Source organism: Stegodyphus dumicola, chromosome 7 (genome assembly GCF_044657685.1).
Source record: "Stegodyphus dumicola isolate Sdum_Otavi_A_Nest chromosome 7, ASM4465768v1".
In the NCBI taxonomy this organism is placed as follows: Eukaryota; Metazoa; Arthropoda; class Arachnida; order Araneae; family Eresidae; genus Stegodyphus; species Stegodyphus dumicola.
In genome coordinates this window covers 157,202,050-157,228,002 of record NC_140774.1, presented here as the reverse complement: position 1 = coordinate 157,228,002, position 25,953 = coordinate 157,202,050, and the positions used below count along the sequence as shown (strand labels likewise).

Here is a 25,953-nt window from a genome sequence, read left to right as displayed (position 1 = left end):
GCATATCACTGCAGAAACTAAAAGTGATATCTTACAAATACCTAATGGCGAAATTTAAATAAAATCAACAGGACTGAGAAATAATACGGACACTTTTGTGAGTTCTGCCAGTACCACCTTCCCTGAGTACCTCAATTCTTGTCTCGTATAAACAATCACTTATAACTACTTACAATATCTTTATAACTAGAGTAATATATGGCATTATTCTCCGATTTTTATTTTATAGGCAGCAAAGATAACTGGAAGAAATAATCTATGAGACAGCTTTGAAGGACAAATTTTATAAATACTTTTATATAACACCGCTAACCGTCCTCATCAGCTGTTGATTTTCCATTTAAATTTGAGAAAAAAAGGTGGCAATCGCTGATTTAAGTCAGGCTTGCTCTCTGAGGATAAATGTGTTTTGTTATGTACCAATAATCAGCTGATAGTGTATTGCTTTTAAGGAAAAGACGACACTTTATTTTGTATTCAAGAGTGTACTAGAACGTTTCTCAAAATGTGGAAGATGGTGCTTTTGGTATGTATTCTGTTTCTAGAATTTTCTAATATATATTATTTAAACTAGTGCGTTTTAAACAAATTTGAGTTTATAGCTGGCGCAAGTTTTAAAAATTTCCAGAAAATCACCTAATTAATATTCATTATTATTATTAAGAGTAATAATAATGAATATTCATTATTATCATCATTATTATTATTATTAAGAACAAAGAGTTTGTTTTATAATTTGTGAGTATTTCAAAACTTTATAACAGAAACATGTCTGGGTGTTGGAATTTTGAAGTAATAAGCATGAAAGAATCAGTGAAAATCGAGCAGTATTTGAAAAATTATAGAAAATCAATAATTTATGTGAAAACTTTGACATAAACTTTATTTTAAAAGATTGCGATCCGTTCCGTTCGATTGAGCAAACGGTGAAATTATAATATTTTAAGTTTGTCAGTTAAACGAAGATATGCGAAAATCGGAAAAACATTGTCAACATTAAATTAAAAAAAGTAAACCGAATTTTGAAAAAATCACTTTGGAATGCCCATTTTTATCGTTCGAATAATGTACATCCGTCTCTGAACGAAGATTACACAAATATACACAAGCTATAAAAATAAATAGTTCAAATGTTCAAAATCGTGGTCCGAAATGGATGTGAAGTTGTGGAATAAACCGCAAATAACGGTTATTTCCCCTTTAATGATATGGAAGGCCTGTTTTTAAGTACAGGTAACCCTCGTATAAGACAGTAGATAAATTCCTAGAAAAGGTCGTGTTGTGTGAAACCGTGTTGTATGAGACCCGGAACCAGTATAAAAAGGGGGGTTAAAAACAAATATTTTTTTAAGTTCTACATAACCAACTTAATTTTTATTAAACATATATATGTATGTACAACACAAAACAAAAAATATTACATATTTTAAATTAACGCAACTTTAGTTTAACAAATTTCTTCGCTGTCAGTATAATCTAACGAGAACATTTTTTAGGTGGAATGAGATCGCTTTCACTGTCAGAATTTCTTTCTTCATTTAAAGTTCTGGTATTTTCTTCCCTCTTTAAAAAATTTGTAATTTTACTTAGTTCTGACCGGGCCGATGTAAATTTCTCGATATGGAGCTAGACAGTTTTGCAACTCCCTTTTGAGATTTCGGCTTATTTCAGCGGAAGGGTGTGCAGTCTAGAAAAATGATTCGAGATTTTCAACAAAGCTTAGATCTTCTTTTAATTTTTTTAATGTTAAATTATTAACTGCATAATCTTCATCTGTGCTAGCGTCCTCAGAATCGATTTGATTTACGGCTTCGGAAGCCATTTCCATGAAATCTGCTTCATCAATTTCTCTTTCCGTTATTAAATCGTGACCGTCTTCAACAGCCATGCTGACAAAACCTTCGTCTCTGATTGATTTAGCAATTCTATTATTAGAACTCGCTAAAGATACCACCAATTTCGTTTTTTTGACGATTACCGCACGTTTTCTATTTCAACTGAAGAGGGTCACATCTTCTTCTAACATGCATTTAACGTTGATGTTTTCGGTTCTTTTAGAGACAAAGATACCACATCGATACAGTGCAGTCCTGCATGTCTTCCAAGCTTCCATTACATTAATTGATTTTGAATCGGTTACGTCTAAAATCCACTGTAATGTTCTTCTTATATAATATGTTTCAAAGGTATAAATAATACCTTGATCCAATGGTTAGAGTAACGAAGTAGGTGGCAGGAACAGTATTTTGACGTTGGGATGATTCAAATCTTGTGGGTGACATGGAACATTAAATATAAAAACGCTTTGAAGCTCAAATTTTTCTGCTTTAAATAAGGTTCAGCGTCTGGCACAAAACAATTTAAAAGCCAATCTTTAGCTTCATAATCAACGTCCTTCACAATCAACCGATGCAGATTCTCCTTGATACTATGAACTGCAAAACGCTTTTTGAAATTTACGAATCAACCTTTACTTGCCACAAAATCTGGGTTGACAGAGGATTATCCATGTTCTTTGAGGTGCCTGAAAACTTTGAGTACTTTTCGTTTAATAATATTCACACCTAACAGAATTATTTTTTGACAGCTATCATCAAATCCAAATACTGAGTGCTTTTTCCATCTTCTCAATTATTGGCGCTCGGGTACGAACTATACATTTTGCGGATATCGAAGATCCTGTAGCAATTGCATTTTTTATTTCTTTTTCATTTTTCTTAATAGTCCGGATTGTTGCTTCATTCAAATTAAAACTTTTTTCAATGTGAGATGCCTTTTCTCCTTTTAAAAGATGGTCCAAAATTTGTATCTTTACTTCTAAAGAAATGAATTTCTTCTTAAACGTTGTTTCTTTACATTCATCGAACATATTTTGGGACTGAAACTTAATGTCTTAAAAATGAAAAAGGTTATTCTTTAACACACCGTGGCTAGACGCAGACTGCCGATCAGCAGCGTGAGATACTTTTGTTTTCAGGCCACGGAGATGAGTATTCGAATTGTGGAAGCCAAATGTACAGGTTGTGCGTTTTAGAGCACTTATTGTGACCTCATGTTGTTCACCTTCTGCGATAGTGAGCTTTCTTCATTGTTATCTGGTGATTGCGTTCTCTTGAGACATGGGTATTGTTTTTGTTGTGCTATTGGGCTTTGAATGTCATGGAAGGAAACGATTTTCCTCCATTACAGGTTAAGAATTCAACGGTCGCTCTCCACTACGTGGCTTGTCTCCCTGACGACATTTGTTCTTACAGGTACTGTTCCGTCTTTTTGGTAGATAGGTGGCGCTCTTGATGCGCGCCGATGAAAAATATTCCACTTGACGCTTGAATATGAAGAATGACGCATGCCATATTTATTTGATGCTTGATTATGTTTGATGGCCGCTATAGGCGTAAGTAATATAAGTTTATCGTTAATAAATGTTATTTCTATGTTCTGTGAAATTTGAAGTTTTGATTTGAAATTCTAATGCTCTCCCAACCTTGACTCCTGAAACGAAACGATCTTTGAATTTATGACTCATGAAGAGAGACACCATACATTTTTTTGGTGTCTGAAACCCGCGACAAGGGAAATTACCTTTTGAAAGGTAAGACTTTTGATTCATTTGTTCTTGGTATCGATCTTTGAAAACGAAACATAATGGATGATTTAGCAAAAGAGAAAAAGAAACGTGCTATTGTACGTAGTAAAGTTACTACACTTCTAAATAAAATTGAGAAATTATTATCGGAAGAATTAAGTAAAGAACATGTAGAAGATCTAAATTCATCATATGAATTGTTAATTGAATACCATGAGAAACTTAAAACTCATGACTCAAAGATCGATGCTCTCATAATTGATGAAAAAGAATATGATAACGAACTACTTGTATGTGAAGAGTATGATGAAAAAATTATAACGTTTAAAGCTAAGATTGTTAGTAAAGTAAAGAAAATTAGCAGTAATGAAGTTGTTGAAAGAAGTATAATTACAACTAGTAATGGTATTAGTAGTACTCTGAATGGTAATAATGTTGTTACAAGTAGTGCTTCAGTAAAGTTACCTAAATTAAATATTGAAAAATTTGCTGGTGATCCCAGTAAATGGCTCGAATTCTTTAATTCGTATGATAATGCTATTCATTCTAATCCAAGTTTATCTAAAATAGATAAGTTTACATATTTGAAAAGTTTATTATCTGGTTCAGCATATAATTGTGTTTCTGGTTATGCTTTATCTGAAGAAAATTATGATCTATGCATTAAAAGTTTAGAAGAGAGGTTTGGTCGTAAAGATGTTATTATATCAAAATTCATGCAGATGTTGTTACAGTTAGAACCAGTTAAAAGTTCTTCAAATGTTTTTGGGTTAAGAAAGCTCTATGATCAGTTACAAATCTGCGTTAGAAATTTAAGTAGTTTAGATGTTACTAGCGGTTCATACGGACAGTTATTGAACCCAATAATTCTTAAATTGTTACCTGAAGATTTAGCTCTTGAATTCCATAGAAAAAGAACATCTAACCAAAATATAGAAGTAAGTGAATTAATAGAGTTCATTAAAATAGAAACTGAATGCCGAGAAGCAAGTATTTTGATTAATAGCTCAAAAGGTAATAAATACACAGGGGTTAATCCTAAACAAGGGTTAAAAAATTATAAAGTCAAATCACAAGCTTCTGCTTTTAACACATCGGTAAAAATGTTTTGCATATTCTGCAAATCAAACGAACATACATCTGCCGGATGTTTGAAATTTTCCGACGAACAAAAACGAAAGAAATTGAAACATGAAGGTCGCTGTTACAGATGCTTTCTGAGATCACATTTGCGGTCGTTTTGTCGGTCAAATATACAACCATGCGAAAATTGTAACAAGAAAAATCATAATAAAATTTTCTGCCGTTTGAAATCGAAAGAAATGGAAGATGTTAAATCCGCAGATACGCAAAATAAAACTTTAGTATCTACTTCCCACTGTAACACTCTAAAACCTGAATATAGTGTGCTTTTACAGACATGTTCTGTTATTGCTCAAAGCAAAAATAAATCGAGAATCATAAGATTATTAATTGATTCAGGTAGTGAACGAAACTTCATCACCCACAAGTTAGCGCGCGATTTAGAATTGCAAGTCATTAGAAAAGAATTTCTAACAATTTATTCGTTTGGAAATCAGCGCGGTAACTCGCAAGAATTTGATGTATATAGTCTAAAAATAAAAAATAAAAACGATGATCGCTGCCTTGTTGTAGAAGCTATAGGGATAGAATTAATATCATTAATAGAATTCCAGCCGCCATCAACATGTCAAAACATTAAAGAATTTATGACTAAAAAGGGCTTGGAACTTTCGGATACAAGTCCCGTTAATGAGAACATAAATATTCTGCTTGGCGCGGAGCATTTCTGGTATATACAAACAGGAAGTAATTCAATGATAAATGATGGTTTGTTTATAGTACCGACCATATTTGGATACACAGTGATGGATAAAGTAAAAAATAATAATACTCGAATTAATGCGTTGTTTTTATCTGCCGTTGAAGGAAACACATTTGATTTGCAGTCATTTTGGAAATTGGATTCGATAGGAATTGAAAATGAAAACAAAACATTTTCGGAAACTGATTTGGATACTATTTGATTTGGATAAGCATTTTAACGACAGTTTAAAATTTAATAACGGCAGATACGAAACAAAAATCTTTTGGAAGGACAATAAATCACAACTCGCTGATAATTTTTTCGTTGCTAAACAACGATTTCTAGGACTTAAGCATAAATTAAAGGGAAATGATTTCCTATATAATGAATATGATAATATAATTAGAGAACAAGTTGAAAGGGGGATTGTTGAACAATGTAAGTTTGTTGAAAATGAACCTAACTGTTATTATATGCCTCATAGGCCCGTTATACGTGAAGGAAAAGTAACAACAAGAATAAGAATAGTTTATGATGCCTCTTCTAAGTCTGAAGGAACTAAATCGTTAAATGAATGTTTGATATCAAGCCCTAATTTAAATCCTAACTTGTTGGATATAATTTTAAAATTTCGCGTACATAAAGTTGCATTTTGTGCAGACATAGAGAAGGCTTTTCACCAAATTCAAATTGATAGTGAAGATAGAAATTTTTTAAGGTTCTTATGGTTTGATCATTCTTACGACAATAGTGACAATAGTTTAGGCTTTAAGGTTTTCCGAATGTGCCGAGTGCCGTTTGGAATGACAACAAGTCCGTTTATTTTATCCGCCACTATCAAACATCATATTAAGGGTTATGAAAAGAAATATAGCAAAGCTGTTGACATGTTAAATAAGTCCCTATATGTTGATGACCTTATCCATGGAGCAGACTCCGTTGAAGAAGTTTTCTCATTATCAACTGATGCAGTTAAAATTCTTCAAGACGCTGGTATGAACTTAAGAAAATTCGAATCAAATTCCGTATCTTTAAAAAATCATTGGCAAGATATTGGTTTAATTAATAAGGAAGATAATTTGGATAAGAAAACGTTAAAGGTGCTGGGAATAATTTGGGATTTGGATGAGGACACATTGAAATTAGATGTACAAGAACTTTTACAACCAGTTGACTGGAAACACTTTACAAAGCGAAAGGTATTACAGATTGTGGCAAAAATTTATGACCCAGTTGGATTCATTGCACCCTTTGATATCAGAATAAAATTCTTATTACAAGAGTTATGGGAATTGGGTATTGATTGGGACACAGTTTTGCCCAGTTATTTGAGTGAAAAATTTAAAACTTGGTACTTTGAAATTGAAGTTATTCTCAACTTGTGTATTCCTAGAAAATACATATTAAATGATGAATGTGTAAATTTCGATAAAATAGAGCTTTTTGTCTTTTGTGACGCCAGCCTCAAGGGATATGGAGCTGTTGCATATTTTCGTGATCCTGATTCTTGCTGTACGTTTTTTGTTCTTTCAAAGAGCCGTGTATCCCCACTTAAAAAATTAACCTTGCCTCGTTTAGAACTTATGGGAGCAATTATTGCCGCAAGAATAGTTAAATATTTAAGGGAATTATTTAATATCCAAGAAGATAATGTATTTTGTTTTAGTGACTCTAAAATTGTTCTTCACTGGATCAGGGGTACCGCTGATAAATGGAAACCCTTTGTTGCTAATCGTGTACGGGAAATACAAGATGTTGTATCACCTTCGCAATGGAAATACTGTAAGGGAAATGACAATCCGGCTGACATAGTTTCACGTGGATTAAGAGCTTCTGATCTAGTGGAAAATAAACTTTGGTTCAATGGACCAGTGTGGTTAAAAGAGAAAATTTTACCTTCATCATCTTTTGATCCTTTGATCGAGCCTATGGTGGAAGAGGTACAGGTAGAACAGCGTCAAACTACTGTATGTTCTGTTATCAGCCAAGAGGCTGAATTTGAATTGACATCCAGGTTTTCATCCTGGAAAAAATTGAAACGCGTAACTGCATGGTGTTTAAGATTCTGCCACAATATTAAACCTACATATTTAAAACTCAAGGGATTTTTAACAGTTCAAGAATTGGATAAGGCAAGCAATTTGATTTTTAAAATCATGCAAAATTCCGAATTTAGAGAAGAAATTAGACTTTTGAAAGCAGGGAAGAAATTGAATCTCAGCAGTAAAATCCTGAAATTAAATCCTTTTCTTGATAGAGAAGAAATCCTTAGAGTCGGTGGTAGACTCTGTAACTCGAATCTTTCAGAAAACACAAAGTATCCAATCATTCTTCCCAAAAGTCACCAAGTTACTGAATTGATAGTCAAACACTTTCACGAAGTGAACCTTCACGGAGGAGCCACATTAACATTATCTGCTTTACGACAGAAATATTGGATCGTTAATGGCCGAGAAATTGTAAGAAAAATAATTTGGAAATGTATAAAATGTTTTAAAAATCGAACAAGCACATCCAATCAGATAATGGGCGACCTACCTGCTTCTCGCGTATTGTCGGATAGAACATTCTCGAATACAGGACTAGATTTTGCAGGCCCCTTTTTAATTAAAGCTAGGAAAGGAAGAGGAGGAACGAGATATAAATGTTACGTTTGCCTTTATATATGCTTCACCACAAAGGCCATTCACCTAGAAGTGGTCAGTGATCTAACAACTGAAGCATTCCTAGCATCTCTGAAAAGATTTGTGTCACGCAGAGGAAAACCCAAGAAAATCTTTTCCGATAGAGGCACCAACCTTGTTGGGGCTGATCGAGAATTAAGAAGATACATAGCTACACTTTCCTCTGACGAAGCATTTCAAAACTACCCGAGCGGTGAAAATATTCAATGGATCTTCAATCCTCCTGCTGCCCCTCACTTTGGAGGCCTTTGGGAGGCTGGAGTGAAACAAATGAAGATTCACTTAAAGCGGACTATTGGGACCCAGGTTCTGACATACGAAGAATTTCACACCTTAATTACACAGATCGAGGCGTGTTTGAATTCCAGGCCAATAGTTTCCATCTCATCTGACCCTGAAGATTTTAATCCTTTAACACCTGGACATTTCCTGATTGGAACTACATTAACAGCAATTCCTGAACCTGATCTTACAAATAATAAGCTAACCCCTGCTGAAAGATGGAAATTGACACAGCAAAATTTCCAGAGCTTTTGGAAACGTTGGTCTAGAGATTATCTTTCACAATTACAAGGGCGTACCAAATGGTTCAGGGATAAACCAAATTTAGCCCTCAATGACTTAGTCTTGATAAAGGACGAAAATTTGCCTCCATTAAAGTGGCGACTTGGACGAGTAATTGAACTATATCCTGGTGCTGATGGAAAAGTTCGTGTTGTGAAACTAAAAACTTTATTGGGCGAAATGAAGCGTCCTATACATAAACTTTCCTGCTTACTATTGAGTGAATAAGACTCTAAAAAAAACCATTAACTGTATATTCATAATTTGTGTCTTTACTGTTATTAATTCAATTATGTTTCAGATTCAGAGAATGGACCACAATTGTGGATTATGGTAATTTAGCAGTTTCATTATATTGTTTTCCTTCTAGAGATTGTAAGTATGTTTTATTTGTAAAATTTTGTGCTAAATTTAATGTTGTTATTCAATTTAAATTTGTCATTATGCATTTTTATTTTATATGATATACTGTTGAACTTTTGGAAAACTTGTTTAAATCTAAAATTGAAGATCTTTATAATAATGTTGTAATGAACCAATGTTCATCGGGCGGAGTATGTTCCGTCTTTTTGGTAGATAGGTGGCGCTCTTGATGCGCGCCGATGAAAAATATTCCACTTGACGCTTGAACATGAAGAATATTTATTTGATGCTTGATTATGTTTGATGGCCGCTATAGGCGTAAGTAATATAAGTTTATCGTTAATAAATGTTATTTCTATGTTCTGTGAAATTTGAAGTTTTGATTTGAAATTCTAATGCTCTCCCAACCTTGACTCCTGAAACGAAACGATCTTTGAATTTATGACTCATGAAGAGAGACACCATACAGGTACCGAATCTTGGAAGACAACTGGCCAAGGATTCTTATGTGTTAAATTACTATATGGGTGCTTTGCTCAATATGGAAAATCTTCGCGCGGAGTTCGTTAAATTTCTTCGGATTGCTTGGGCAATTTTCTGATCGTGTTAGAGAGAAACCGTGTTATAAGAAAACCGTGTTGTAGGAGGGTTCTCGCAATTTATGAATCCTATTATAGCGGAACCGTGTTACAGGATGCCGTGTTGTAGGAGGGCTACCTGTAATCTGAAAATCTTCAGTGCACTATTAAGTAAGGCCATTTATATATTTTAATTAGATTAACCAGCGTAATAACAGCATGAGAATAGTACTGAAGCAAAACAAGACAGAGTTTCGAAGTAAATTCTACGAACCGTAATTCCAATCTAATTTTTCTTCCACAACTTCGCTTTCGCATGACACAATGTATATAGAATTAATCACACCAGTTTTTATCCTCGCTGCAAAAGCAGCAAGCAAAATACAAAGTGAAAGTCAATGACAAGTAGTAAAATTAAAAGAGATTTCTGTTCCACTGCTTCTAACTTCAAATAGACCTATCCCGGCTTGAAGTTTTAGAGGATGAATAGACATATGAATGGAAAAATTTGATATGGTCAGCAGATGACCTCTAGGTAATTCCATGCTTAAAATAGGAACGATTTTTAAGTAAAATATCATTTCTGGTTGATCGTTTGTAAACGAAATGTAACTTCTCAATAAATATAAAGGTCTATAATAAGAAATTTTGGATTATACAGGGTCTATACATTTTTGCTTAAACATGCTTTATTCTCAAATATAAGTCATTTACATGAAAACGCAACACAAGGAACACTAAATTAATACAATTCAGTGTGGCCGTTTAGAGTTTCTAGGCACGATTGCCACTGTTCCACTACACTCCGGAACACCTTATGTAAAATTCTTGGTGTATTTTCAGCTTCTGCAGCCATAATTCGCTGTTTTAAGTGCTCAATGCTGCCAATCTTTACTCGGTGCAGTTTGGATCTGATAAAACCCCATACGAAAAAAATCTGGTGATCGTGCAGCCCAAAGCCGTTGAGAGCCACGACCAATACACCCATCAGGAAAAATTTCATTAAGATAATTACGCACAGTAATGGCAAAACGAGGAGGTGTCCCAACCTGTTGGTAGATAACAGTGTCAATCATGCCATCTGATACTAGCTGTGGCTTAAGATACTGTTGAAATATGTCGAGATAAATTTCTGCAGTTATGGTCCTTTCTGCAAAAATGAAAGGTCGATAATAGAGTTTAGACTTCGTTACTCCAATCATACATTAACTTTAGGGCTGTCTCGTTGAGATTCGTGTAATACGTTTGGTTGTTCATTACCCCAGAATCAGTAATTATGCCTATTAACATGACAGTGGCTTCGTCGCTAATGAGAACATTTTCCATAAAGTTCTCATTCTCCACAGCTTCCAAGAAATCATAACACATGGCTTTCTGAGCTGCATAGTCCTCGACTTCAAGCTTATGTACAGTTTGAATGTGGTAGGCATTCAAACTGGCCGCGTATAGTTTATGAAAATTTAGTATGCGAAATCCCGAGTTCCCAGCTGAGTCTTCGTGTAAATACCTCAGGGCTACGCATAATCGCTTCTTGTACGCTTTTTTCTCAACCTGTGGCGTTATCGAAGGTCTCCCAGAACGGTCTTCATCTGTAATACTACTCGTTCGCTTGAATTTGTATACCAAGGTTTTAATGGCTGCTCTGGTAGGAACTTGTTTTCTGAATTTGCGGGCGAATTCCTCCTGCACCTGTTGATATGTTCATTCATGTATATGGGCACAAACAATGGTTATTCTTCCTTCTGTTGACAGCATTCTTTCAGATCGCCTCCAAAGAAATTGGAATTATAATACATTTCTAAAAAATGTACAGAGACTTTATAAATACCTAGTATTTTATTAGATATTATTGGCTTTGTGTAAAAACCCACTTTCTTTAATAAATATCAATATAATCAAGTGTTTGTCCTTTTATCTCCCTTTTATGAAAACTTGTATTTTATTAGGCAGTTGAGTAACATATAACTTAATTGGTTTTTAATTCAATAACATTAAGATTTATATTTAAAGCAAATACTTTGAAATGAATACTATAATTTAGTTTCCTTGAGTGCTTATTTATATAGTATCAACAAATATAAAACTCACTGTGATCTGCACGTACATCCTCGCAATATTTAGGTATGGGTAAACATTGCTATTTCTGGAATTGCAACTAAATAGTCAGTACCGCGTGTTCCGAGATCGGTAAGAAGTAAAGCAATTGGTGTTTTCGAATTTGCTATTTGGTTTTGTATCTCGTCGTTATAAGAGAATAAGAAATGCATTTTTTTAAAGCATGCCTGCATTACAAGCGTTTTAAATTTCTGTAAATGAAACGCTGTTATAAAAAAACCATTCTCTTCTATGGCTTGATATAAATAAATATTATATCCAGAAATTATAGAAATAGTGTTAAATATGTGTAATAATAAATATATCTCAACAGTATTCATATTTTTTGTTTAATTTCTAAATTAAAGCTGCTGGAAATAGTAGGACTATATTGTTGCGTTATAAGGGTTCATGAGTTTCCAGTAATTGATGAAGAATCAAAACACAATTTATTCACCAGTATTACACAGGACAGTTCCAAAGACACGTTTACAGTCGTATAAAAACTACGATAAACACGCTGAAACAATCAACAACACAGCCTTCAGGCTATAGCGGTGAAGACAGTTTCACGGCAAAGCATTAAAATACAGCTCCTGACTCGATCGATCGCTCTCTAGCTAATCTCTGAAATTCAAGCCGCAGTACTACTTCCTCCGCGTGAAAGCAGGGTATATATAGCTTTAATCTACCTTCGAGAATATTCCAGAGAAAATCGCTAAGAATGCGTTCTAGAATGTTCTCGCTCCGTCTATAACAATCACCAAGTTTGTCGCCAAACGGGCGGTTTCGAGCCAAATCTGTCAACCTGACTTTTTCTGCCACTTTCTGGCAGCCCTAACCCCGTTTTGGCGGTAAGCTATCTCACCGCAGCTGGCATTTCTCGACAATATTCTTCGACAGATTTACATGTTTTCTAGCGTATTCTAGTGTTCTTAGTTTAGACTGATCGCTAGTGTATTCATGCATACGCATCGTAACAATAGACAAATACGCACAATGTGGTGCTGATTTCGGTAATTTGCATATAAAATCGGATAGGAAGGAGATGAAAATGTAGTCGCACAGGATTTCATAACGAGCTAGATTAAGCATTTAAAATGGCTACATTCGGCCCCGCGGACCGACTTTTGCTTACCCCTAACATAAAGCAAGTGCCAAATGTTTTCTTATTTGAAAAGGAGGAATCTGAAAACAGATAACAAGCAGATTTTTAAGTTAAAAGTTTTTTAAAAATTAAACAGAAATTGAATACAGAACTTTCAGTTCATAGTAAGATGAATTTCATGACTTACACTGTGTCCATAAAAGTCCTTAACGGCCTTTATTTCTACGAGCGTCAGCTGTAGACATGTACTTTTATTCACAAAAAAATTTAAATGACTCCGAGTTTTGCGTTTTGAAATTTAAAATATCAGTTTTATAAAATTACGAAATGTAACTTTCTGTAGGATTCTTATGGTTATATTCAGTAAAAGTTTAAAATCTTTATAAAAGTAAACCTGAAAAGTTAGAGTAAAACTTGGTATTTTTGCAATATTTTTCTTCTTTGATTGAGAAATCGGTTCAAAATAAATTAGAATACTCCAAAAACTGATTCCCTTTTTTCTTTAATAGCGTTCAGTGGTATTTCTTTTGTGATTTGCCAATGCGAAATATTCTTTAATTTATTACAGCAATTCTTTAATTTATGCAAAAAACTATAAAATAAAGAACTACTTTATATTACTACTAGTATAAAGAATACACTAGTAAATCACAGAGATTGCATTATTAGTGTACCGGAAGAATTTTCACACAAGTAATTTACAAATTTTCAAATGCTAAAAATATTTAATACTTTATTACTAGTATTCCTACGCAGTTTCATCACTTCACACTTACAATCTAATAATCACAAAAATTTTCATTAAACTAAAAATATTATCATTTTTATTTTACGCGAATAACATAACGAGTTGGCTATGTGCCAAGATGACTACTGCTGTTTTCTGGAGCATAAATTCGGAAAGATTCTTTCTCCCGAATAAAATACCCTGTCTGGGAGAAAAGAAAAAGAAAAAAAAAATTTCAGAATATTTTTTGTCATGTAATCTACTAACAACAAAAACCCTTTTCTAAGATGATATTTCATTTTTAATTACGCACCAATGGAAATATTTTGCTCTTCTAATTATGCATGGTCTATGAACATGACCTCAAACTTTTAAAATCAAATATCGGTGTATTTATGTCTTACAGGAATCAAACGTTTGGCGTTTTATTTATTTATTTACTGGGAACCTTTTTAGGAACCATGCAGACGCATAAAAATAATTATTATGAAAAGGTTTTATAGAATTCTTTACAGTATTTCATAATTTTTATAGAACTCATTCCTTTAAATCTAAAATGTCGTAATATGAAAACTTTGTGTCATTTGGAGCATTTTTCATAATTGAAAATACATGCCTACGACCAAAAGTTCCAAATAAAGTCCGCATAAAGACTTTTATGGACACTAAGAATTAATGGCACCTTAATGCAATGTCGCTTACATAAGAAATTCACAAACAAAGATCTGATGCTGGAGAGTTTCAATAAATTAAAATATAATTAAACTTGGAGAAGTTGAAAAAATATTAACACGTAAAAAAATTATCAATCGAAATTCAAACTTATCGAAAAAAGTTAACATTGATAGGAATTCGATATTTAAACATTTAATTCGAATTCTCCAGAATTTCAACTTTTCGAAGCTTTACTGTATTTAGTTATTCTTCCTTTTAAATACAGGAAATAATTATTTTCAATTAGGGAAGAAGTACGCTATCTAAAGATAAAATACTGTTACGAATTTCCAGCCGCGGTAAGATAGCTTCTCCGCAAAGCAGGTTTAAGGTTGCCAGAAAATGGCAAGGGAAGGCAGGGTTGCTGCATTTGGCGAGAAATCGACCAATTGGCGATATGCCATAGACGGATGAGAGCTTTCTGAAACGAATTCTTACTGGTTTAGTCCAGAATATTCTCGAACACAAGCCAAAAGCTAAATAAACCCTGCTTGTACGCGGAATCCATCGAGTTGATAGTCAGTCAGGAAGTGCCTAGTCTAGTCATTTAAGAGTCAGTGAGCGAGTGTCTCGTAGTCTAATACCGAGTTGGTCGTCGAGTGCATCGAGAGAGTCTCTTAGAATTTTGCGAGTTAGTGCATCGTGGGGTTTATTCTTAGAGTGTGTTGAGCTCCGAGAACGACCGAACCGAGTTGGAAGCTGTACTCTAGTGTATCGTCGAGTGCATCGCGAGTTGTAGCGTGGAGAGTCTCGAGAGTACGTAGAGTTCCGAGAAACACCGAGCAGAGTCGGGAGCTGTACTCTGGTGCTTCGCCGTAAAGCTATGTTCACCGTTATAGCCTGACAGTCTGAAGGCTGTGTTGCTGATTGTTCCAGCGTGTTCATAGAAGTTTTTCGATGACTGTAACCGTGCTATTAGAGCTGTCTTGAATAATATTGGATAATAAATTATGTTTCGATACTTCATCAAGTGTCGTCGTTATTCACTCCAAATCCACGAACCCGTAACGTGCATAAAGAGAAAAAAAATGTAACAATATTTATTTCTAAGGGAAAATAAAAGATTTCGAAAATTGTTACATATTTTAATATGTTTATTTCTCTTCTTTTAGACTGCTGTTATTAGCAACGTAGCGAAAGGATGTTTATACAAAAATTTAGAGTGTCCTGATTATGCTGTCGTCGAACAACACACTGTAAGTTCTTAATTTTTAGTAGTTATTTTGTATAATAGGGCAATCCTTTTGAATTAAGCAATTGCTATAAACAGACTGCAAAAGTTACTTTTAAAGTTCCTTTCAGGGTTACTGCAATAGCATCATGCCCGTTTTGAAACTGGAAATCACAGAGCCATCCTGACTACGTATTTTATAGTGAGATTTAATATAAAAAGGTTTTAAAGTAGAAAGACTGAATAAAAATTAAATGTTCCGATTACTTTTTTTTTTAAATTCTGCTAGAAAAATATGTGATAAAATCTGACTCACTTTCTGAAAGTATATTATTGCCTATGTATTTAAATTTATGTTTAAAATAACTTAAACACAGCATATAAACATATTATCAACTGTTTAAGAAGCATAATCTAATTGAATTAGTCTGAATCCTAAAAGTTGCTGAACTGACCATTTTTAAGTGAAATACTAAGCAAAATCTGGCTTTTCCGATTTGTTCGATATAAAAGAATTTATTTGGAAATTTGCCCATTTTTCTGCCTTTTTCTTTTTTTTTGGGGGGGGGGTCTGTTGAACATGAAAAATCGCAATTAACATTTAACTCGAAAAATAGCCTCTGTGACATTTGCATGGAGAAAAATTTAATCTCCAAATAATAAAATATGCTTGCATGATATTCACTGTTCCCCCCAAAAGAAAACACTGTAGGGTTTCCCTTAGTTCAGTTAACCAATTATTCAAATTTTTGTTATATTTTCTGAACTCCTCAACTTCCCCTCGCATTTCCTCGCCAGGATGCAAATTAATATTAAGCGGATATTTAAACGGACGAATCTTGTAGTTTATTCAGAGCGTGATTTCTCTAGCCAGGGTACGTTACTAGTTTATCCTTGCTGTTACGCAGAGTTTCTGATACGCCTTATGGACAATAATATTTATTAAATATAAGTACATCGCCGGGTAGGTTGCTGAGTCAGCCTCGTTAGCCTTAAATTAAATTGTTAGTGCAGTACTAATCTTATCTTGGAATTTATTGCGAAATATTCTTAAGAAGTTCCACCACAAATCATCGGTATTTCGTTTTATGTTAAGAGTTTGAAGAATAATAAAGGGTTATTTTAACCCTTCTTCTGAGCTAGTATTTTTTTACACCTGCGCGAGAAGTCGCCAGGTTATCTCGTAACATCATTTCAACATTATGATAGTTTTAAAGGTACGATCTTACAACACCATGAAGATACCATTATTTTTATAGAAAATATTTGCCTAAAGTTCACAAGTAATGAAAATATTAAAAATTCAAGGCTATAGAGCCCATCAGTGGCTAACAACTGAACAATCAATGTTCAAATAAGTAACTGGTGAAACCCTCCTAACGGCAATGCATGCTTGTTTGAGGTAAAGAATGATAAAGATTCCATATTTCCTCCTGCGATACGTTCTACCAGGCATTCTTCAATTGTTGCTTCAGATCTGTGACATTTACGGATGCCTGAAGCTAGCGGCCTATCATATGCCATACATATTCGAATGGTGACCTTGCTGGCCAAGAAAGAATACAATAACTCGGAGATAGTTCAGAGATATGCGAACAAAATGGGGTCTAGCACTATCCTGCTGGAAAAGGATTCAAGGATGGCGTGCCATGAAAGGTAACGCAAGAGGTCTTTCAACATATCTTTAAAATTTAAAGATGCTATAAATATAATTGACAGTTGGAGAAAATAGATTAGAGCTCAATTTTGAGAAGATTAAGGGTCTATTTTTCAAAAGTAGAGGGGGAGAAACGTAAGGAAACATCATCTTTTTTTATAATGAAAGCAAAATTTAACTAATTAAGGATTTGAAATTTTTAGGGTATTTTTGGATAATTCACTGACTTTTCTGGAACACTCTAATAACTACGTGCATAGTAAAATGATTTGATTCTGAAGCTTTATAAGACGAGCTTCTCAGGTGAGATTCTGGCTCACAACAGTACCACATTACAAAAGCTCTTTAATAAGGAGATTTTGTGATTTTACAATTTATAGTCTACGGTACTGGTGCTTGAGGAACTCGTGCATCGAAGGTGTAGCGGAATAGAAAAAAAGAGCTGTCTACTGGCCATCACAAGATATTTTGAAATGCTCCAACAGAGGTGGCGTGCATGTTAGCTGGCAACAGCCAACCTATGCATGTGCTACCGTATAAGCATTTTAAGTAGATGTGGATTTGCACTTTTTATATTTAAGCCTTATTTTGCTGAACCAAAACGCATGTTGTGTATTTAGGCAATTGAGAGGGCGGATGCCCTTGCTAAAGAAGCGGCTTTAGTGCTTAATATTTGAAAAGCTGAAACACCAGATTCATGAATAAAGGCCATCCGGATTATGGTAAATAATTTATAGAAGAACTAGGATGCGCTATGGGAAGACTCTATAAAAAGTAAAGATTTTCTGCATACTTTTGAAAATCTTTCTTGTTTCTGCATACAAGAAATACAAAACCTTTCTGAAACACAGACGTTAATCAAATTATAAGCGGGCATAGAAGATTTACCTAATATTTTAATAGATGTTGGCTTCAAGATAATAAATGCAAGTTATGCAATGTGACTAGAGATGCTCGTTATTTTGCTGAAGAGCGTTCTGTCACTAAAGATATAGAAGAAGCAGACAAGGACTTTAAAATATTGAATTACAAAACTGTAGCAGTGAAAATAATTGTAGAGAAAATTATGGCAAGAGTAGGTTAGGACAGAGAAAAATAGGCATCTGTTAGATTACATGTGGGTGCGTGTTTCTGTTAGTATTTTGAGTGTTTTTCTTTAATTTTAGTTTAGTTTCTAACGCTTTTTTTAATGAGTGAAATATAAAAACCAGAGGTCCTTCTGGTTGTATTTTATGATTCCTCTTTTATTATTCTTTCGTGTTGGCTGTTTGCTATTATTATTTCTGTCTTGCCCTGGCGCAATCCATAAAAAGACAATATATATCGCTAAACTATCAAAGTTGCATGCAGAATGACAAAGGTCGACCTGCTGTCGTACGAGATTGCCCCCCCAACCATCACACCAGGAGTAATGGTTGTGTGCCTCCGTAAAATAAAGGTTGATTGGTATCGCTGGCCCTGGCCTCTCCACACACAAGTCGAGTGGTCATCTACTCTGAGGACTTAACTGGAATTCGTGTCTGAACACTCTGCGGTGCCGGTCAACTGGGAGCCATGATGATCGTCTACGACACCATTCCAGATAACTCGGTCTATGTTGTGGGTTTAAAGACAGACGTGTTAAAGGCCGCTGTGAGCGCAACCCCGATTCAGCCAACAGCCATAAATAGTTGAAGGAACTAAGCGTCGTATGGAAAGGGCTGTAGCATGTATGGATAGCGAGCAATGTTGTCATTGGGGCAATTTGGGCCTGATGTACAATCATCCAATCTTGCCTTGCATTGGTGCACCTTCGCCTTCCAGAGGCTTGATTCCTCCGATGATTTCCTTGCAGCAACCACTGTTGCCAGCACCTTTGCACAGCCGTGTCCATATGGTGCAGATGGTAGCCTATTGCTTGGTACGAACAGCCCGCTTCACGCATCCTTACTATGAGACCACGTTCAAAGTCATCCAACTGTTTATTAAGTCTTCGACAACGTCGTAACTGCATTATTAGTTGTATCTCCGGGGAACTGCAACGCTAAAAACTAGAAAAGATAGACTTCGGCAATTGTTACCTGTTTAACAAGTTGATAACTGCCCAGCAGAAACACGTGCTATGACCTCGCGCTTTGGCTTAACATTCATTAGCCTTGAAAATTTAATCATTTGCAGACTTAACATGAAAGAATTTGTTTAAAATACTTTCTTACTATTTTTAATAACATTATAGGAACTTCAACATTATTAACCTCAACATTATTAACCTCAACAAATATGAGCGGCAAATTTATTATGTAGAAGCATTGGAGGATTTTCTGCTAGAAAATAGCATGTAATTAAATATTTGTAATGACTGTTTTTAATAAAATATACGTACTACGTAATTAAATATCTGTAAAGACTACTTTTTAATAAAATAGCATGTAATTAAATATTTGTAAAGACTACTTTTTAAGATTTTTCAGGGCAGGAAACATGAAAAACCGGTTTGCTTTCGCTGGGATAATTTGAATTGAGGATTTCCAAATGCTTGCTGGATTTGAAGATTTGCAAGTGCTAATCACTTGCATCACGAGAGCGCGCGCAGTGGAATGTGATAATTCTTTATATATTAGGCTCAACTTGTTCCTCTTTTTTAACATGTAGATAACATTTAGGTACAAATCCATTTACGTAATTACCTAGACCTTAATTTTTTTTTAGCTCCTCAGTCACACTGCGTTTTCTGAGATTTCGAGATACTATTATCTTTTTGAAAACTAGTCTAATCAGAGATAAAGTATTGAAATATTTATCACTAATGATTATTGATATCAAAAAATTAAATTTAAATAATTCTAAAGAATCCTTTAGCGACTGCTTATGAATTTTGTCAGAAACTGAAAAAAAAAAAAAAAAAAAAAAAAAGACATTTTTGCTTTTATTATAATAATTTTTACAGGATTACGAAGTTCGATCATATAAAGCGATGACTTGGGCAACTGTTGTAGAAGAAAGCATGCTTGTCAGAATTGCTCAAATTAAAGCTTTCGAACGTCTTTTGAGATATATAAGTGGCGAAAACGATAAAGGCGAGTAAGCATTTTAGCATGTTTTGAATATGTTATTAATTTTGATTTAAAATTAACGTTTCCATTTCTTGAAAACGGAAAGGTTCTTGGATGTTTTTCCAAGATAAAAATACACACATAGCTCAATTTCCGTGCTCTGAAAGGTGAATTCTTTTTAAAATTTTATTTTATAATTAACATCCTAATAATACTACGTAATATATCTAATTTTTTAATGAAAAAATTTAACTTAATATATATTATCAACTCTCTATGTGCCATGGTAGTGCCGGTAACGACGGCCGCGTTTAACTTTACGAAAGAAATCAAAAATAAAAGAGTAATATGTCATATTATAATTGAAAGAAAAATACTGCTAATAATTTACCTGCAGTTTCGAATGAGAATAATGTCATTTGATTACGTAAATAATAACGCATTCAGAAACCAAAAGAACAGACTGTAAATAAGGAAAGAATAATATTAAAAATAAGAAACTAAATTCATAAATGGTATTAAATAACAATATTTAAGGCAGAATTTTAATAATGTCTGTCAAACGCGTTACAGTTAACCTACAATTTTAGATTAGTCTGCAATTTGTTAGAAAATGCGGGTCTGTTTTAAATAAATTTACTGGTGGGTATCAAATAGTTCAACATAAAGACGATGGAATGAAGTTCCATTATTTAGTTTTCTATAAAAAGGAACAATAAGGAGGTTCATATTAAATCATTTTAAAACTGGAATTGAAGCAATTGGAAAATTTTAATTGAAAATTTAAATTGAAATATTATTCTCTTGAGTAAATGAAGAAACTCCTTACCTAGAATATAATACGATATGTTCTCCTCAAATTTCCTTACTGCTTCTAACAAATTTACACAGATTGTAATGCAAAACGTTTAACAGACTTTCTTTTTCAAGTATATGCTGTTGCCCTCACATTATTAAACATAGAATTCACCCAAAGAATGGACATTAGACGCCTGAAAATAACACCCAGAATGACGTACGAGCTAGGGCGGCATAAAATAGTATTTGCTGCTCGTAACTTTTCTTGGAAAACAAAACCCTTGGAAGTGCCCACCAGCGGCCGAGCGATAAAATGTCTGAACGGTGTTAGTTTCGAGCTGGGTGGGATTCCAAGCGAACAGGTTGGTTGCATGGGTGTGGTTTTCTTTATGTGTATACAAGTCAGTTGTTCTTAGAAATTCCTCCTCTTAAGCAGATAGCCCTAGTGTGCTTTGCCACAAACAGCTAAGCCAAACCAATTTTGAAAGGTTTCAAACTCTTTGTTATTAAAACCAAAGAAAAAAAAAGAGAGAGAGAGAGAGAGACTAATATATGTTATTTTATTGAATATCGATTTTTAACTTGTTGCGTTTATTCGCAAACAGAATTCCTAAGATTTTTATTTTGTTCTTATTTATATTTTTGTTCTTAGGAATGACGATGAACATGACAGTGCCAGTGAGGGTGCAAGCTACAGAGTATAAATTCCACTGCACGGTCGAGATGAGCTTCATGGTTCCATCTATCTATGCTATTAATCCTCCAGTTCCTAACGACACAGGAATTACTGTTGCTAGAAATGAACCTGCTCTTTATGTTGTGAAGTAAAGTTGGTTTCTATTTTGAATCTCCTTGTTTTGACTACTACATTCTTCAGCAACTACTTAGGGGTTTTCCATACTCTATACACATATATTAATAACTGTTTGTATTTTGAAATACTGTAAAACAAATTTGCTTGAAAACATACCATGAACAAGGCATCCAAGAAGATTCACTGAAGGCGAAAAGAAGTGGATCTTTGGAAATATTATTTATAACTCTTAAACCAGTACAGTCAGATTGATTTTAATATTTAGCAAATCTAGTAAAGCAGAAACTGTTAAAAATAGTTTCAGAAAATATAACTTTTACGGTCGAATAGCTAGAAGAAAAACATTTCACAGTAAAGCGAGTTGAATGGCATGATTACAGTTCACTAAGATTTGCATTAAAAGGCCTGAAGATTTTGGGGATTTGGCTACATTTGTAGACGAAAAGAAGTTTAATATTCTTGGAGAGACTAAAAGCAAATGATGTGGTGGAACCCAAATACTGAACTTCTTACTGAAAGACTGAAAGACCAAATACTGAAAAGCTTAGTGGTGGAAGTAGCTAGATGATCTTGAGCGCTTGCGGTATCCTAAACTAGAGAAAAACTGGCATATTGTCGCTTCAAGAGATATAGAGGATAATCGGAAGCATAATACTCATACTTGCAAACTGTGGACTTTATATACCTATCCCCATGCATACTTGATATCATTAGCATGGCAAAATTAATAAAGTCAGAATTTCCAATAGAAATGTACTTCGAAAAATCTCACCATGAAGTCGGGAAAAGTAGAAATAAATCTCAATGAAAATCTTATTAAATCCTTGCCTAGATGACGAAGTAAATTCAAGGAAAGAGAGGAGGCTCAGTACATTATTAGAGCAATTTTTGTAGAATTTTGTTTCTAATATACGTATGTGCGCTCCAAAAGTTGTAGGGATTTATATTTATTTTAACTAACAAGTTTAATTTAAAAAACTTTCCTATAAGCCTTCATTCCCTAATTGTCAGTGCCAGAATAGTTAAATTTTGTAGCGCGCGTGAAGGAATGCAATCGTTTACTTGTAGGAAGTATTTAAAGCCGAGTTTCGGTAGAAGAAAGGAGAGAGTTAGGCTCTAGCCGCCACCTCTGCCGTAGATACGTTTGCTTATTGCTAGTTCAACGTGGCTTAAATTGCATTTATTTGCTGCCACTAGCTTCAAAGAGGGTTTAAGTTAGGGGATCTTGCTGTAGTCTAGTTCTATCGTTTGTTAATATCTTTAAATTTTAGTTTCGTTACTTGATTTTTAGTTACCGCCCAAGCAGAGGCGAAGTTTGTTACAGTCGAGTTGACGCATTGTAAATTTTCACAGATTTAATAAAGGGTACTTTAAGCCTTCTCTTACGTAGTTTCCTGCTACTCCAGGTTTTATTACAGAAGTTTATCTACTGGACTCTACAAAGTTCTGACCATTGATTTCTCGTTTATACTCGACAAGTGCGAAATTTAATATTTATTTCATTTTACTTTTAATTAATTTTAAGGGTTTTTCGATTTCGTTCAGCTCTAAGCCAGGGCACATGTAATAACAGTATTTCGTTTAAATGAAATATTTAATTATTTTTTCAAGAAATGTCTGAATACCTGTTCTACCCCAATGCTTTCTTGACTCACTGGAAGTACAGCAATGATGCTAGAAAAATCAGAATATTTATTAAGACACTAATAGTAATAATAAGAGAGTCTACTTGAATAAGAATCCTTTTTTCCTCTTAGTTTTAAAAATTCCCCAGGATGTCTAATTTGTTTGCTAAAAAATCAGAGACACAACCTAAAATCTTATGGCTTTGGTTGTATTATGAATCAGAAAAAGAATTTAAAGACTAGCATAAAATTTAAATCCTAATTCAGTTAATATCGTAACTACTGTGATCCTCATTTTTAACGACAGAGTATACATGCCTTATCAAAAAATCCATAATATCGTAGTACAGAGAGTACGAAATTAAATAAAATGCTATGAATAATACTGTGATTGTTCATCTCGGAATTTAAGGAAATAAATTGCTAATATTACTGTATATTTTTAAGCTGCTTTGTACATAAGCCAAGAGATTAGATATTGCTCCAAAAATTCAGCCAAAACTGAATGGGTTCGTCAACCAACTGGTTGTATGCGCGTTTTCGTGATTTTACCCATGTGTAACGTGTATACGAAACAGTTTCCCCTAGGAAATGCTACGAAGACATCCCTTCAGTTAGGCAGGTAGCCCTTGCGGGCTTTGCCATAATTAAATAAACCAAACCAAATCAGCGATACCTAGAAACCCGTATATAAACTAAATTTAAAATCGCTCTTAAAATCCAGCGGTACAGTATATCACCAAAAGTTCGAATAATTGATAGTCTAACTTAGCTAGACTTATCAGACCAGCTAAAAGTGAGTGTCAGTTTATCTTCAGCTTCCATTAGAAATATAAGAATGAAAGGACTAAAGAATGATATAACAATTTCGGCGTCAATTGCTCCTCTTCCTCAATTCTTCAAATTTAAAGATATCTCTGACTGAAGAAACTAAAAGACTGAAAGACTCTCATGTGGCGCTTTGGCATTAGAGTGACAAATTGTATTTGGTTCTAAATTTTAGTAAATAATCTCAAGCAATCAGTAGATTCCCTTTTTCCGCTATACACAGAAGATGCATAAATAAATAAACAAAAACAAAACAAAAAAAAAATGCATATTCTTCGAGATTTTTAAATTAAAATGTATCACTTCTACTTATCAATACAGATGAAACAGAAGATGATATTATACATAAAATTATTTATAATGATATTTTGTTAAAAATTCTTTGTTTATGCGCAGAAAATACGATCATCGTGATCTTAAAATACGCTACGTTTAATTTCAATTTTTAAGCTAGTCTATTTACATTTCCGTTTTCTTGTTTAGGTTAAAAGCCTAGAGACTTAATCCTAATATAATCCAAACTGACTGTGATGAACTGAATCAAAGCATTTGTGTTTCATCTGCCTTAGTAAAACATTTAAAAAGAACAGTCGATAGAAGCCTTACAACTGCTGAATTTCTTCCATAGTCTACTCAGATATCGTTGCTCGTTGAAGCCGATTTCCCCTTTTTCTCTTGAATAACTTTATAACAAGACTTGTAGTAAAATTGAAATAAATGTAAAAGTGATATCATTAACTTGTAGTAAAATTTTTGCTACAGTATAAATGTAACCAAATATAAATCTAATACAGTTTTTGCAGAATTTAATTATACATATTTTGATCATTTTCAGGTCTTTCCCTGGATACGTATGGAGGAAAGGAGCTTGGAAAGAAGAAGCCCGAAAATTAGCTGATAGTCTTAAAAACGATAATACAGTGATCAAAACTAAATATTACCTAGTTGGATATGACGCCCCACTTGATTTTTATAACAGACGTAACGAAATTTGGATGGTAAAAAGGGCAGGAAAACGCGAAAAAGAAATGTAGAAGCCAAATGTTAATCGTAGCCAAATGTTTCACCCATTACTGGAAACTCATTGATTTACTTTGCTTAAATAAGCAGCCTTTATGAAAATATTCTCATTTCGAAACTGTAATATATTACTCATTATTAGTAATTAAAGAAATCCCATATTATTAGTAAATGTTGTTACGAATTTTGTGGAGGATGCTCTCCTAGAAAAATAAGGGGAATCACAATGCGAGAAACAGGGTAATCACAATGCGAGAAACATACATCCATTCATGCAGATTCTTCATTATTTAATTTCTTTAAATGCAATACAGGGCAATAATATATGGTGGCAACAATTTGAAAAGTCTTTCGACGCAAAATGCCGTTTCGAAACTAATAGCTCATCTGAGTTAACGCTTCGTTTCGCTAACAATGTAGTAAATTTCATCTGACCTCGCGATATTTTATAATATTACTAGCCGCTACGCGGCGAGCCTTCGTCTGGCTTTTCAATGCAACGGGGAAAAAAAAAAAAAAAAAAAAAACGTTCTCTCGACAAATTCGACAAACGTCGTATTCAAGTACTCTCGAAAAACGTCCAGTAATCCAAGAGAAAGATTAAATTAAAAAACTGCACAGAACTATCGCCCTCATTTTTCCGAGTGGCAACAGTGCTGATATTGGCAACAGTGACATATCAGCAACAATGGCAACAGTGTTATAGCAGCAACAATGGCTGCTTGCCATTGTTGATGCTATACTGAGAGAGAATTATCAATT

General features: G+C 34.0%; 1 protein-coding gene across 1 annotated transcript; it reads left to right on the top strand.

The window, feature by feature from the left end:
* LOC118198295 (heme-binding protein 1-like) lies at nucleotides 1-25,363 on the top strand. Its single transcript, XM_035369938.2, has 5 exons — nucleotides 1-526; nucleotides 15,359-15,442; nucleotides 20,001-20,130; nucleotides 21,557-21,728; nucleotides 25,007-25,363. The coding sequence occupies exons 1-5, from the start codon at nucleotides 506-508 to the stop codon at nucleotides 25,203-25,205; spliced, it is 606 nt and encodes a 201-aa protein (XP_035225829.1). The 5' UTR covers nucleotides 1-505; the 3' UTR covers nucleotides 25,206-25,363.
* Nucleotides 25,364-25,953: the final 590 nt, after the last annotated feature.